This window comes from Heterodontus francisci, chromosome 5 (assembly GCF_036365525.1).
Source record: "Heterodontus francisci isolate sHetFra1 chromosome 5, sHetFra1.hap1, whole genome shotgun sequence".
Classification (NCBI taxonomy): Eukaryota; Metazoa; Chordata; class Chondrichthyes; order Heterodontiformes; family Heterodontidae; genus Heterodontus; species Heterodontus francisci.
Genome location: NC_090375.1, coordinates 31,171,717 through 31,185,850, shown reverse-complemented (window position 1 = coordinate 31,185,850; position 14,134 = coordinate 31,171,717). Strand labels below are relative to the sequence as shown.

At 42.3% G+C, this 14,134-nt stretch overlaps 1 protein-coding gene across 5 annotated transcripts in view; it reads left to right on the top strand.

Annotated features, from left to right (window-relative positions):
* LOC137369795 (receptor-type tyrosine-protein phosphatase mu-like) overlaps positions 1-14,134 on the top strand; it is a 991,520-nt gene that overhangs the window by 629,076 nt on the left and 348,310 nt on the right. For all 5 annotated transcript variants that reach the window (XM_068031279.1, XM_068031278.1, XM_068031276.1 and 2 more), the window contains 2 exons: positions 5,324-5,525; positions 9,201-9,303. In XM_068031279.1, coding sequence (XP_067887380.1) covers positions 5,324-5,525; positions 9,201-9,303 — 305 coding nt within the window. The remainder of the gene's footprint in view (positions 1-5,323; positions 5,526-9,200; positions 9,304-14,134) is intronic.

The following is a 14,134-nucleotide window of genomic DNA, read 5'->3' as shown; positions in this document are numbered from 1 at the left end:
GAGTTTTACAGCACAGAAACAGACCCTTTGGCCCAACGCGCCTGCGCCAGCCATCAAGCACCCACCAAAAACTAATCCCACTTCCCCGCAGCTGGCCCATAGCCTTGTATGCTTTGGAGTTTCAAGTGCTCATCTAAATACTTCTTAAATGTCGTGAGTGTTCCTGCCTCTATCACCACTTCAGGCAGTGTGTTCCAGATTCCAACCACCCTCTGGGTCAAAAACTTTTTCCTCATGTCCCCTCTAAATCTCCTGCCCCTTACCTTAAATCTATGCCCCCTAGTTATTGACCTCTCCGCTAAGGGAAAAAGTTTCTTCCTATCTATCCGATCAATGCCCCTCATAATTTTGTATACCTCAATCAGGTTCCCTCTCAGCCATCTGCGCTCCAAAGAAAACAATCCCAGCCCATCCAGTCCCTCTTCATAACTGAAACGCTCCAGCCCAGGCAACATCCTGGTGAATCTCCTCTGCACCATCTCCATTGCAATCACATCCTTCCTATAATGTGGTGACCAGAACTGTACACAGTACTGCAGCTGCGGACTAACCAGCGTTTTATGCAGCTCCATCATAACTTCCCTGCTCTTACATTCCACGCCTCGGCTAATAAAGGCAAGTATCCCATATACCTTCCTAACCACCTTATCTACCTATGCTGCAGCCTTCAGTGATCTATGGACAAGCACCCCAAGGTCCCTCTGATCCTCTGTACTTCCAAGGGTCCTACCATCCATTGTATATTCCCTTGCCTTGTTAGTCCTCCCAAAGTGCATCACCTCACACTTCTCAGGATTAAACTCCATTTGCCACAGCTCCGACCATCTTACCAGCCCATCTATATTGTCCTGTAATCTAAGGCCTTCCTCCTCACCATTTACGACACCACCAATTTTCGTGTCATCTGCGAACTTACTTATCATACCCCCTATATTCACGTCTAAATCATTAATGTACACTACAAACAGCAAGGGTCCCAGCACTGATCCCTGTTGTACACCACTGGTCATTGGCCTCCATTCGCTAAAACAACCCTTGACCATCACCCTCTGCCTCCTTCCACTAAGCCAATTTTAAATCCAATTTGCCAAATTACACTGGATCCCATGGGCTCTTACTTTCTTAACCAATCTTCCATGCAAGACCTTATCAAAAGCATTACTGAAGTCCATGTAGACTACATCAACTGCTTTACCCTCATCTACACCTCTAGTCACCTCCTTGAAAAATTCAATCAAACTTGTTAGACACGATCTCCCCCTGACAAAGCCCTGCTGACTATCCCTGATCAATCACTGTCTCTCCAAGTGGAGATTAATTCTTTCAGAGTTTTTTCCAATAATTTCCCAATCATTGATGTTAGACTCACAGGCCTATAATTACCTTGTCTGTGCCTGCTACCCTTCTTGAATAATGGTACCACATTCGCTGTCCTCCAGTCCTCTGGTATACCTCTCCTGTGACCAGAAAGGATCTGAAAATTTGTGTTAGAGCCCCCGCTATCTCCTCCCTTGCCTCATATAACAGCCTGGGATACATCTCATCTGGGCCTGGGGATTTATCCACCTTTGCGCCCGCTAATACTGCCTCCTTTTCAATGCTAATTTGATCAAGTATATATTCCCTCCCTGATCACTAGACCTACATCATCCCTCTCCATAGTGAACACAGATGAAAAGTAATCATTCAAAACCTCACCTATGTTTTCCAGCTGAACACACAGATTGTCTCTTAGATCCCTACTGGGCCCCACTTTTTCCCTGGTTATCCTCTTGCCCCTAACATACTTATAAAACACCTTGGGATTTTCCTTTATCTTGTCTGCCAGTGATTTTTCATGTCCCCTCTTCGCTTTCCTAATTACTTTTTTAAGTACTCCCCTACACTTTCTATACTCCTCTAGGGCCTCTGCTGTTTTCAGCACTCTGAATCTGCCATATATCTCCTTTTTTTTATCCAATCCTCTATGTCCCTTGACATCCAGGGTTCCCTTGCCTTAGTGGTCCTACTTTTCACCTTTATGGGAACATGTTGAACCTGAACCCTCACAATTTCCTTTTCTAAATGACTCCCACTGGTCTGATGTAGACTTTCCTATAAGAAGCTGCTCCTAGTTCACTTTGGCCAGATCTTGTTTTATCATATTGAAATCTGCCTTCCCCCAATTCAGTACTCTTATTTCTGGTCCCTCTACATCCTTTTCCATAAGGACATAGAGTCATAGAGAGATACAGCACTGAAACAGGCCCTTCAGCCCACCGAGTCTGTGCCAACCATCAACCACCCATTTATACTAATCCTACATCAATCCCATATTCCCTACTGCATCCCCACCTACCTACACTAGGGGCAATTTACAATGGCCAATTTACCTATCAACCTGCAAGTCTTTGGCTGTGGGAGGAAACCAGGGCACCCAGTGGAAACCCACGCGGTCACAGGGAGACCTTGCAAACTCCACACGGGCCGTACCCAGAATCGAACCCGGGTCGCTGTAGCTGTGAGGCTGCGGTGCTAACCACTGCGCCACCCTAAACTTTAAAACCTTAAACAACCTTAAATCTTACAGAGTTATGGTCACTATCCCCGAAATGCTCCCCCACTGACACTTCTGCCACTTGTCTGGCTTCATTCCCTAGGATTAAGTCCAGTACCGCTTGTCCTCTTGTAAGATTATCTACATGCTGGCTCAAAAATCTCTCCTGAATGCACTTGAAGAATTCCACCCCCTTTAAGCTCTTTGCACTTATACTATCCCCTCTGATATAGGGGTTTGAAATCCCCTACTATTATTATCCTATTATTTTTGCACCTCTCTGAGATTTTCCCATATATCTACTCCTCTATCACTGCCTGACTGTTTGGAGGCCTGTAGTACACTCCCAGCCAAGTGATAGCCTCCTGTTTGTTTTTAAGTTCTACCCATATGGTCTCATTAGAGGAACATTCTAAGATATCATCCCTCCTTCCTGCAGTAATTGACTCTTTAATCAACAGTGCAATGCCACCTCCTCTTTTACTCCCTCCCCTATCACGTCTGAAGATTCTATACACTGGGATATTAAGCTGCCAGTCCTGCCCTTCCCTCAGATGCATGGGAACACCACCACCTGCAAGTTCACCTCTAAGCCAAACACCATCCTGACTTGGAACTATAACGCTGTTCCTTCACTGATGTTGGGTCAAAATCCTGGAACTCCCTTCTTAACAGCACTGTGGGTGTACCTACACCCCAAGGACTGCAGTGGTTCAAAAAGGCAGCTCACCACCACCTTCTCAAGGGCAATTAGGGATGGGTAATAAATGCTGTCCTAGCCAGCGATGACCACATCCCACGAATGGGTAAAAAAACAATGTCTACAGTTCATATTGTACAATACAATTGTAGTATCACAGTGTATCACAGAGCTCCCCACCTCCCCCCCCCCACCCCTGAACCAATCAGGCTCTTCAGGTGCATGCACGTCCCCCAACTGAGAAGCTGATCAGGCAGCCAGCTCCTCCCCTTTCTAGCATGGTCTGAGGTCAACCATCACAAGTTATATAAGAGTGATCAATGATGATTCTCTGCTACTTTTTACTCCCTCCCTTCCCTTTGGGAAAGAGTTGCCTCTTTTAAATCCCCTCCATCCACAAGGCACTGTGGCTGAAATCAGGAACTCATTGTGGGGAGATGGGGCGACGGGGAAGCGTGGGAGGAAGGTGATAGTACCAGACCTAGGTTAAGTCACTCCATGCTGCCAAACATTGATGCCCTTATGCTCCAGTTAACAGCGCTGAGACTTCAATGTCATTTTCATTTGTTGTATTTCTGCTGGAATGTCATTCCTGCAGATTTCAAGTATGGTGAACTCTTGCTGATCTGTGGCCCTACCGCCTGCTTTCATGTGTTTGCACTGTGATGGGATATCTTGTCCTGTTCATAGGTGATTTAGTGCTGAGGGAGAGGCTGGTAATATTGGAATCTGTCTGAGTACCCCACTTTGTAGTACAGTTGCATTGCCTTCATTTGTGTTGTTTACCTTCATGCTGCAATTTTATGCATGCATATTAGTGTTTTTTCTTTCACATTACGTCAGTATTTTGTGTTCATATGTGTATTTTCGAACTTTAAGTCTTGAAAAAATTAAACTAAAGATCCAAAAATGAAAACACCCAGGGTCAAAAATGGCACCATATTGTTTTTAAAGCCGTCTGACCCTCTGAACAGACTGACTGTAAGTGGAGCTGGGCCATAAATATTAGAAAGATCTTATGTTGGGTAAGAACAGCAACAGGCTCAGTCGCAATGCTCCCCATGACAAAAATAGCCTGCTGATGCTAAATCTATAGATGTATACCTGAAAAGTGAGGACTGTTCTCAAGAGTAACATGTATTCATGCAATCAGAACCCAGCAATAATCAATGGGGGACATGTTGACATTGGGCAATGGTGCAAAATTGGGTGACATTGAGTCAGTTGTCCATTATACATCTCCTCTCACTTTCATTTCTATTGACAAAATTACCCCAGTGTCCTTCAAGATACGAGGGGTGAAGAAAATAAAGCTGGCAAAATGTAAGGCACTTTGCCAAAACTCGAATGCCCCTTTAACCACACTTACTTTTAGCAGATTCTGCTTGGTGCTCTAAGAAAACCTGGGTGAAAAGTACCTTTTCAATAATAAATAAAGACAAAACATTTGTGATCAGTACTTTCAGCAGAGGGTAAAAATTGAACCGGCCAGTAATTTTTTTATAAAGCGTAAAATAGAATATTAGACTTAAGGGGATTTAAAAAGAAATGCATCAAGATGGACGTGCTATGGGAGTCTGCAGCTGATCAATTCTGTACAAAATGCCTTTGTTACTGTGGTGATACCTCTTTCTTCCACAACTACAAATGGCTCAAAGAAGATCAATTTCTGATGGTTTACTCATTATTTGCAGCTGAATAGATGTTAAACCAGCCACTTACTGACTTGATTGATGAAATGACCTGTGCTGGTCATCATCATTTTGCCTACATCCTTAGACTGGAAGAAGAATAAAATACACATTAGGAATTTGACACTGTCACATCAAATAACTGCTAGATTATTAGGGAAAACCTTGAACTACTCTACCTACCAGGAAAAAAAGTGTGAATATGTATTAGTAATAACATTCTGGGTTTTATAGTCTTGCTCTACATTCTATACTTCTGATTCCAGGTTTCACAAAAATGCAATATCAGAAGCCTGACAGTGCATAAATCAAGAGGGTTTACTAGATAATGATGCAATCTCTTTTCATCTGCACAGCTTTTTTACCACTTCTGTTTTCCTTTTACTCTCCAAATAGGTCTTCTACAATGGCATCGGTTCCTTTGACCCTGAGATTGACTTATCAAACCAAAGCGGTCGAGTGCTTAAGTTAGGAAATGAGAGCCACCACCTGTTTGTTGGCTTGTACCCGGGGACCACCTATTCATTCACTATCAGAGCCAGCACTGTCAAAGGCTATGGGCTCCCTGTCACCAAACAGTTTACTACAAAGATATCAGGTATTGTTTTCCGACGCATGCATCTTAAGCTGTAATCATCACTTTAGAAATATTTTGCCTGAGGGAGGAAAGAAATCTTAAGGTTATTTCTCAAAATTGTCTTTTGGAACACATTTGCTACCTGAAACCTCATGACTCCCTGAGAAGTGAAACCCGCACAGCAAGTCTACGTCCCATATGTTTAATGCTCCCCATCTGGGTGTTGTGCCGAGATGAAGAAACTGGCAATGTTTAGATGTCTGGTTGGATGACGAATGTACAATTCAGATTTGTTCAAACCTAGATAAAGAGTGTTTGAAAGCAGCTGATGTGAACTAGCCAAGGTGCTGCCACGTAGTGAATGGCAATAGTAAGGACATAGAGAAGATGTTTCTACCTCCAGGGAGACCAAAACTGGGGCTATAAATAGAGTCATTTAATTTTTTTTAGGATAGTCGTTACTAAATACCAGGGAATTCTGTATAAAATTCTTTACACAGAGAGTGGGTGGAATGTGGAACTGGTCACAAGGAGCAGTTGAGGCTAATAACTTAAATGTAAATAAGGAGAAACTAGATAAACACAAGAGAGAGCAAGGAATAGAAGCTTAACTAACAGGGTTAGATGAAAAGGGTCGAGGGGAGGCATGTGTGGAGCATAAATACTGGCATGGGCCAATTGGGCTGAATGGCCCATTTCTGTGCTGTAAATTTTGTTTAATTTTTTTAGATAGAGAGTAGTGAAGATCTCTGATAAACTAACACCTTCACACACACTGAACTAGTACCAAAAGCTGTAGATTCAAATTGAGTTTGGTTACTGTATTTTCCTAAAATGCTTGAGGTCAAGCAGATTGTTGGGATAGAGTTAGAGGGACCTCAAACCTCTACTAGATGTTAACACTGGAAACATACTCACCTCTGTCATATTATGGGGAAATTTTCCCAGCCCCTTGGAGATGGGTTTGGAGGCTACTCTAATTGGCCCTCCAGGATCTGGTGCCTGCCATTTCTCATTGGATGGCTGTCCCGTAGGCAGCTTCTTAATTGGCCACCTCTGGGAAAATCACGCTCAATGTTATGCCACTCGCTCTTCTGGGTTTCCGACCTGGAATTCATCCCGATGGTGGGATCGGCATACTAGCAGAAAAATTCAACCCATTATCCCCCAAACTCATGGCTACAAAAGTTCACCAAAGCAAATAGAAATTATTAAAAATTCAAAGAGCTAAGAGTTGAAAATAACAGTATTACCAGTAGAAATGTGCAGTGATTACTTCTATCTATAAAATTAATTACCAATGAAAAGGTGTTAAGGAAAATGTTCAATTTAATAATTTCATGATAGCATTATGGTGTGCAAAATTAAGTGAAAATTTGGAGCAGATTAATCACTTCCCAGTCTGTGTATGAATCCAGGGTGGAAAACTTACCTAATTAAACTCTATCACTAAATTAGAATCTCATGTATAAAATGGGAATGTCGGAGTATAGAGTATTTTTCTGAGTTAAGAGACATTTTTGGGAGCCTGACTCTATTGTGTAGAAATTCCTCCTTCTCTTGCATTTATCTAATCATACATCATGGGCTCTTGATGACTTTGCCGGTGGCATAATTGTAAATAAATGCAAGGAACAATTTTCAGGCATCAAACTGAATTCAAGTTCTCAAAACTGCCATGGATATGGGGCTAAGTGCGACTGCTCTTTCAAAAAGCCAGCACAGGCAAGACGGACCGAATGGCCTCCTTCTGTGCTGTAAGCTTCTATGGTTTTATGGTGCGCCTTAAACTCAAGTTCTACCAGATTGTTAGTCCAGATCACGAGTAACATAACCACTACCGTACCCGATCCTGAGTTATGTGTAGCATTTCTTTTCAATCTTTGTGCAACATTTTACATTTATCAGTGTTATGGTTGATTTAACACATGTCTGTGCAATTACATAACTAATCTAAACCCTGTTGCAAATCTTCTGCTTCATCTCTGTCTTTATTAGTCTCTATTTTTTCATTAGCAACAAATTTGACAGGCTTACCATACAGGTCATCCAGCTTGATTACGCAGCTGGATTACTCAGACTTGGGAGAGAGGGAAATCAAGACCGGTGTTCCCTCTCTTGATTGCTATCTGGTGATTCCTGCTATGAAAGTGTGTGCGAGTGGGGATTGGATTCAGGATAGGAGTAGGCACAGCTGTGATGCTGCTAATAGAATATTCTGCTGTCTAAAGTCACAAATGAAAAGTGGGCACTTGGGCAAGATACCACAGACACCTGGCATCCATGGAATCTTACCCAACATTACTCAAAAGGAGAGGTGCGAGAACATTGGACGGCCTGAAAAAAAAGTTTTCAAAAATTGGCAAAGCAAAGGCTTATTGCAAACCCTCCATCGCCAAACAATGATGATGGGGTGCAGCCACTTTATATATTCAAAGTACAGCTGGAGTCACTGATAGTCCGTCATCTTGGCAAATTCACATCAGTCTTTATCTTGAACTGTTTCCTGGGAAGGTGTTTTCGAAAAATTTGACAAAATTTAGACAGTCCCTTAAACAATAGAGTGGTTGCAGTGGTTTAAGTGGTTGCAATTATTCATTCATTTGACACTTGCTATTATGTAGCTTGGATCCATACTGAGATGTAGAGTCTAGAGGCTGTCAAGATAGTTTTGCTCCTGTGAAGTATTTCTGTTGAAGTTGTATAAGGCAAAGTAGTTAAGATGCAGAGGTGCACAAACACAGTAGGTAATGATATGTTCCTTTAATCAAGAATTGTACAGTTCCTTATTATGACTCTGTACGTTTTTACCTATTAAACCTTTTTGGTGTTGCAAATTAATAATATTTATTTTATGGAATAGATTTTCCACAAAACTCATTAAAAGAAAAAGTAGTCTGAGCATTACAGTAAACTCTTACTAACCCTTTGCCATCAATTACATAGAAAGCAACAAATTACAGGGAGTGTACTATTAGGAGAATAAGAGAGGCTAGGGATCTCTTACAAATTGGGAAGTAGATAACGATGAGATTGTTACAGAGAATAGCAGTTGCTTTGAAGTGCATGTTACAGAGAATAACCATTGCCTGGAAGGTGTTACAGAGAATATCCATTAGTTTGAAATGTATTACAGAGCATAACAGTTGGTCTAAAGTGTGTTACAGAGAATAACAATTGGTTTGGAGTGCATGACGTGGCATTGCGAATATTTAGCATGGAGTGCGTTTTTAGACTGCTGTGACAAATTACTGCAATCTGACTTTAAATCACTGAGGCCATTTCCACTTAAAGTTTATAAAGTCATCTACAAACTTTGATTGTGTCATCGAGTGGAAAACTCCAGTCATTCAATACTCTGAAGTATGCTTATGGGATTCAGATAACATTGTGAATTTTAGCAGCTTACAGTGTATTTGAAAATCCAGCAGCGTGGAATGGACTTCAATTCATGGTATCCTATTTTTTCATTTCTAATTTACAGTTTTTATTTGTTTATTGCTTCCTTGTTTGTTTTATGCTGATTCTCTTATATCTACCATCACTGGTATGGAGATTATGATTACAAAGTTACTGCATGCAGCTTTGCATTATGTTCAGTCTTCATTGTATTGTATGCTTTTAAATTCTGCATTTGGGAATATTACATATTGAGAAAATTTAACAATGTACCTATCTTGTTGTCCCATTTTGTAGCACCATCCATGCCAGGATATGATTATGACACACCTTTGAACCAGACTGACAGCACAGTGACTGTTCTGCTGAAGCCTGCCCAGAGCAGAGGAGCCCCCGTCAGGTAGTTTTATTGAGATGACAGCTTTGGTTGACAATTGTGTTTGTTTCTTATCTTTGATACTGATAGCTGAACTGGGTGGAGATGGTGGGGGGGGAAAGAGATTTTATAAAGTGTTTTCCAGTAAACATATCGAGTTAATGCAGTGGATCAAAATGTTTGTGACGTGTACATAGATGCTAAAGACCTTCTTAGTGCCCACATTGGGTAACTTGTTCGACTAAGCTTTGAATCAGCTTACTGTTTTGGTTTTCAAAGCCCCAAAGGTGTTCATGCTGAAAGGATAAGGGGCTTGTGCTGAAGCTTTACATATGTAATATGGGGTATGGTAACATGGTGGTTCTATTGCTGGACTAGTAATCTAGCAGCCTGGGCTAATGCTCCAGAGACATGAGTTCAAGTCCCACCATGGAAGCTAGGGAGTTCAAATTCAATTAACTGAATAAAGAAAGCGAACATCAATAATGGTGCTACGAAACCATGAAACTACTGGATTTTTGTAAAAATCCATGTGGCTCACTAATACCCTTTAGTGAAGGAAATTTGCCATACTTACCTGGCCTATATGGGACTCCAGATCCACAGAAATCTGGGTGACTCTCAACCTCCCTCTAAAATGATCTAGCAAGCCTTTCAGTTGTATTCAAGAAGGTGACTCGCCACCATCTTCTCAAGGGGAATTAGGGTTGGGCAATAAATGCTGGCTTTACTAGTGATGCCCATGTTCTGTGAATGAGTAAAAGAAAAATTAGGATGAGGCTGAATTTTCGGGCTCCGTGAGGCTTGGGAATGGAGGCAGATGGGGCCTGAAAGAGCTGGCGCCAGCTAGCGTGCCGGTTTCTTGATGCCATTCCTGGTGCCAGCCATTTTAGTGCAGGCAAGTTTGGGGCCAGCAGTGCTGCCTGCCTCCACGTGGTGGGTAGCCGATTAGGCTCATTAAGTTCCCTGTTAAGTCCAATTGAAGGAGGCTGACTAGGATTTTCTAGTCGGCCTCCAGGTTCCCGCAGGTGGTTGGGGCCAGCTGGGGGCACCTGAGATGGGCACCTGGCAGCAAACCAGGGGACCAGCACTTCAGGCCGGCCGAGAGGCCCTCCCTACCTGCCTGGATGCAACAGCAGCTACATGCTGTCTTGTAGAGTTGCTGTCCCCTGACAGTGGTGGCCTGACTGCAAGAACCAATTTTTAAATTAAAGTTTTAAAAATGTTGGTGAGAGGGTGTCTCCATGTTGAAGCACCCTCTCTGTTACTAACTACCATCACAGCTGCTCCTGTCAAGCTGGAACGCCTCTGATTATCCCTCCAGCTTCGAGAGCCCGCCTGCCACCCTTATTTGAACCTGCCTCCATGCCAATCAAGGGGCACCTTTGTGAAAATCCCAAGGAGTGACAGTTACACCACCACCCCCCCCCCCACCCCCCGCCCCCCCCACCACCGGAGGGGCAGTTCAAGACCCAGAAACAGTCCCAACTTCTCACCCCTGTAGGGAAAATCCAGCCCATGGTGTGTGTCCATGCTACGATCAGGAAGATGCACTGTAACATCTTATGGTGAATTACACTGCTCACCGTGCTACTCGTGAGGGGCTTCTGGCAGTTGTCTGACAATCAATTGACAATGACAATCCTTTTTGGATAGAGTTAAGTGGACTGAGATGTCTCTAGCATGAAACGCCTGGTGATTGAAATTTGGAACTAAATCAACCCTTAATCTGATTGATTAGCCATCCAGACTCACTCATACAATCTGGAGAAATAGATCTGTCATCTGTAGGCTCGGATTCTTCCCACATTCTTCCTGCTAGCCATTGCTCCTTTGGGAATGGTGGTCCTGGCTGGAGGAGGGGAGGAAGTGACCCAGGTAAACTGCGTAGTATTAGCTGGTTAAATGGTTGCAGTGATCCTAGGGCACCCTTGGAGCTCCTGAAGCTTTGACTCTGTCAACTTCTGCATAAGCTGTCTGGTCTTGGGTAAGTAGAATGTGTCCTCACAAGCAGAGGGTCCATATTAGAAAAAAGTGTAGATGTAGATTTCTTAGCAACGTGATTTGACAATTCTCAAAAATCGTGGTGTGGTGCTCACTAAAATAAAATTTTCAGATGTTGTTTAATGTTATATATAACAACTCTTATTTAAAGAACATAGTACAGTTACTTGTGTGGATATCAAAGACCTATAGGTCCTTTATTCAAAAAGAGAGGGAGACAGAAAGCAGGAAACTACAGGCCAGTTAGCTTAACATCTGTCTTAAGGGAAATGTTAGAAGCTATTATTAAAGATGTTATAGCAGGGCATTTAGAAAAAATTCAAGGTAATCAGGCAGTCAATATGGTTTTGTGAAAGGGAAATCATGTTTAACCGATTTATTGGAGTTCTTTAAGGGAGTTACGTGTGCTGTGGATAAAGGGGAACCGGTGGATGTATTGTACTTAGATTTCCAGAAGGCATTTGATAAGGTGCCACATCAAAGGTTATTGCAGAAAATAAAAGCTCATGGTGTAGGGGGTATTATTTTGGCATGGATAGAAGATTGGTTAGCTAACAGGGAACAGAGAGTAGACATAAATGGGTCATTTTCTGGTTGGCAAGATGTAACAAGTGGTCGTGCCACTGGGATCTGTGCTGGGGCCTCAACTCTTTACGATTTATATAAATGACTTAGATGAAGGGACTGAAGGTATGGTTGCCAAATTTGCTGATGACACAAAGATAGGTAGGACAGTAGCTTGCAAAGAGGAATATGGGGGCTAAAAAGGGATGCAGATAGGTTAAGTGAGTGGGCAAAGACCTGGCAAATGGAGTATAATGTGGGAAAATGTGAAATTGTCCACTTTGGCAGGAAGAATAACAAAGAAGCATATTATCTAAATGGTGAGAGACTGCAGAGCTCTGAGCTGCAGAGGGATCTGGGTATCCTCGTGCATGAATCGCAAAAGATTAGTATGCAGGTACAGCATGTAATTAGGAAAGCTAACAGAATGTCATCGTTTATCGCGAGAGGAATTGAATACAACAGTATAGGGAGGTTATGCTTCAGCTATACAGGGCATTGGGGTGAGACCACATCTGGAGTACGGTGTACAGTACAGGTCTCCTTATTTAAGGAAGGATGTAAATACTTTGGAGGCAGTACAGAGAAGGTTTACTAGAGTGGAATGGGTGGCCTGTCGTACGAAGAAAGGTTGGACAGGCTAGGCTTGTAGCCACTGGAGTTTAGAAGAGTAAGAGGTGACTTGATTGAAACATATAAGATCCTGAGCGGTCTTGACAGGGTGGATGTGGAAAGGATGTTTCCCCTTGTGGGAGAATCTCGAACTAGGGGTCACTGTTTAAAAATAAGGGGTCGCCCATTTAAGACAGAGATGAGGAGAAATTTTTTCTCTCAGAGGGTCGTGAGTCTTTGGAATTCTCTTCCTCAAAAGGCAGTGGAAGCAGAGTCTTTGAATATTTTTAAGGCAGAGGCAGATAGATTCTTGATAAAGCAAGGGGGTGGAAGGTTATCGGGGGTAGGTGGAAATGTGGAGTAATCAGTTCAGCCATGAACTTATTGAATGGCGGAGCAGGCTTGAGGGGTCGCGTGACCTACCCCTGCTCCTAATTCGTATGTTCATATGTTCATAATGGAAATGTTTGTGCAGGAATTTAAGTGACAAATGCTGTTGACAGATGATATAGAGGACAGTAGTTAGAGTGTTATTTCTTTCATGTATTCTAGACATTTCTTCAAGACTTGCTTGCTGTGCTTCCAGTGATATACAGACACACAGCTCTCTAACTTTCATTCATGACTGTTTTAATTTGCTACAATTATTCAAGAAAATATCATGAGAGTGGATAGGTGCATACATATAGGGAGGGAGGGATATTAGTCTTTTAGTTAATATGTACCACTCTCACTTATCTCCCAGCAACCAGCTGGTGAGTATCATTGGCAAAGACTATCTACCTGAAATCTCAGTCTTGGTTTGTATAATATCTCAGGAATGAGCAAAATGTTGATCAGTAAAGCATTGTCACAATATGTGGACTTAATCTAGGGGATCATTTTTTTCTTGAAATGATGGGAGGGGGAAAAAGACTTTCTTGCACACATTCTGCCTCCAGGCTTGCTTGAGTGCCATGTAGAAGTTGGCTGCCAGGAGATTTATAGTCAGTCCTGAGGTAACTTCTCAATTTCCCCCATCTCTGGAACGAAGCTCTGGGGAGGAGAGAGTCAGTCTGTTTGCTATTTATAAGACAATCATCATACAAAGACTTGCATTTGGTTTCATTTGCTAGTCATTTTTCAAAATTCTATAGACTCTGGAACAGTTCCAACAGATTGGAGGGTAGCTAACGTAACCCTACTATTTAAAAAAGGAAGTAGAGAGAAAACAGTGAATTATAGTCCGGTTAGTCTGACATCAGTAGTGGGGAAAATGCTAGAGTCCATTATAAAAGATGTAATAGCAGAGCACTTGGAAAACAATGACATGATCGGACAAAGTCAACATGAATTTACAAAAGGGAAATCATGCTTGACAAATCTACTGGAATTTTTTGAGGATGTAACTCGTAGAACAGATAAGGGAGAACCAGTGGATGTGGTGCATTTGGACTTTCAGAAGGCTTTCGATAAGGTCCCACTTAAGAGACTAGCATGCAAAATTAAAACACATGGGATAGGGGGTAAGTTACTGACATGGATAGAGAATGGGTTGGTAGACAGGAAACAAAGAGTAGGAATAAATGGGTCTTTTTCCACGTGGCAGGCAGTGACTAGTGGGGTACCTCAGGGATCAGTTGTAGGACCCCAGCTATTCACAATATATATTAATGATATAGATGAGAGAATTAAA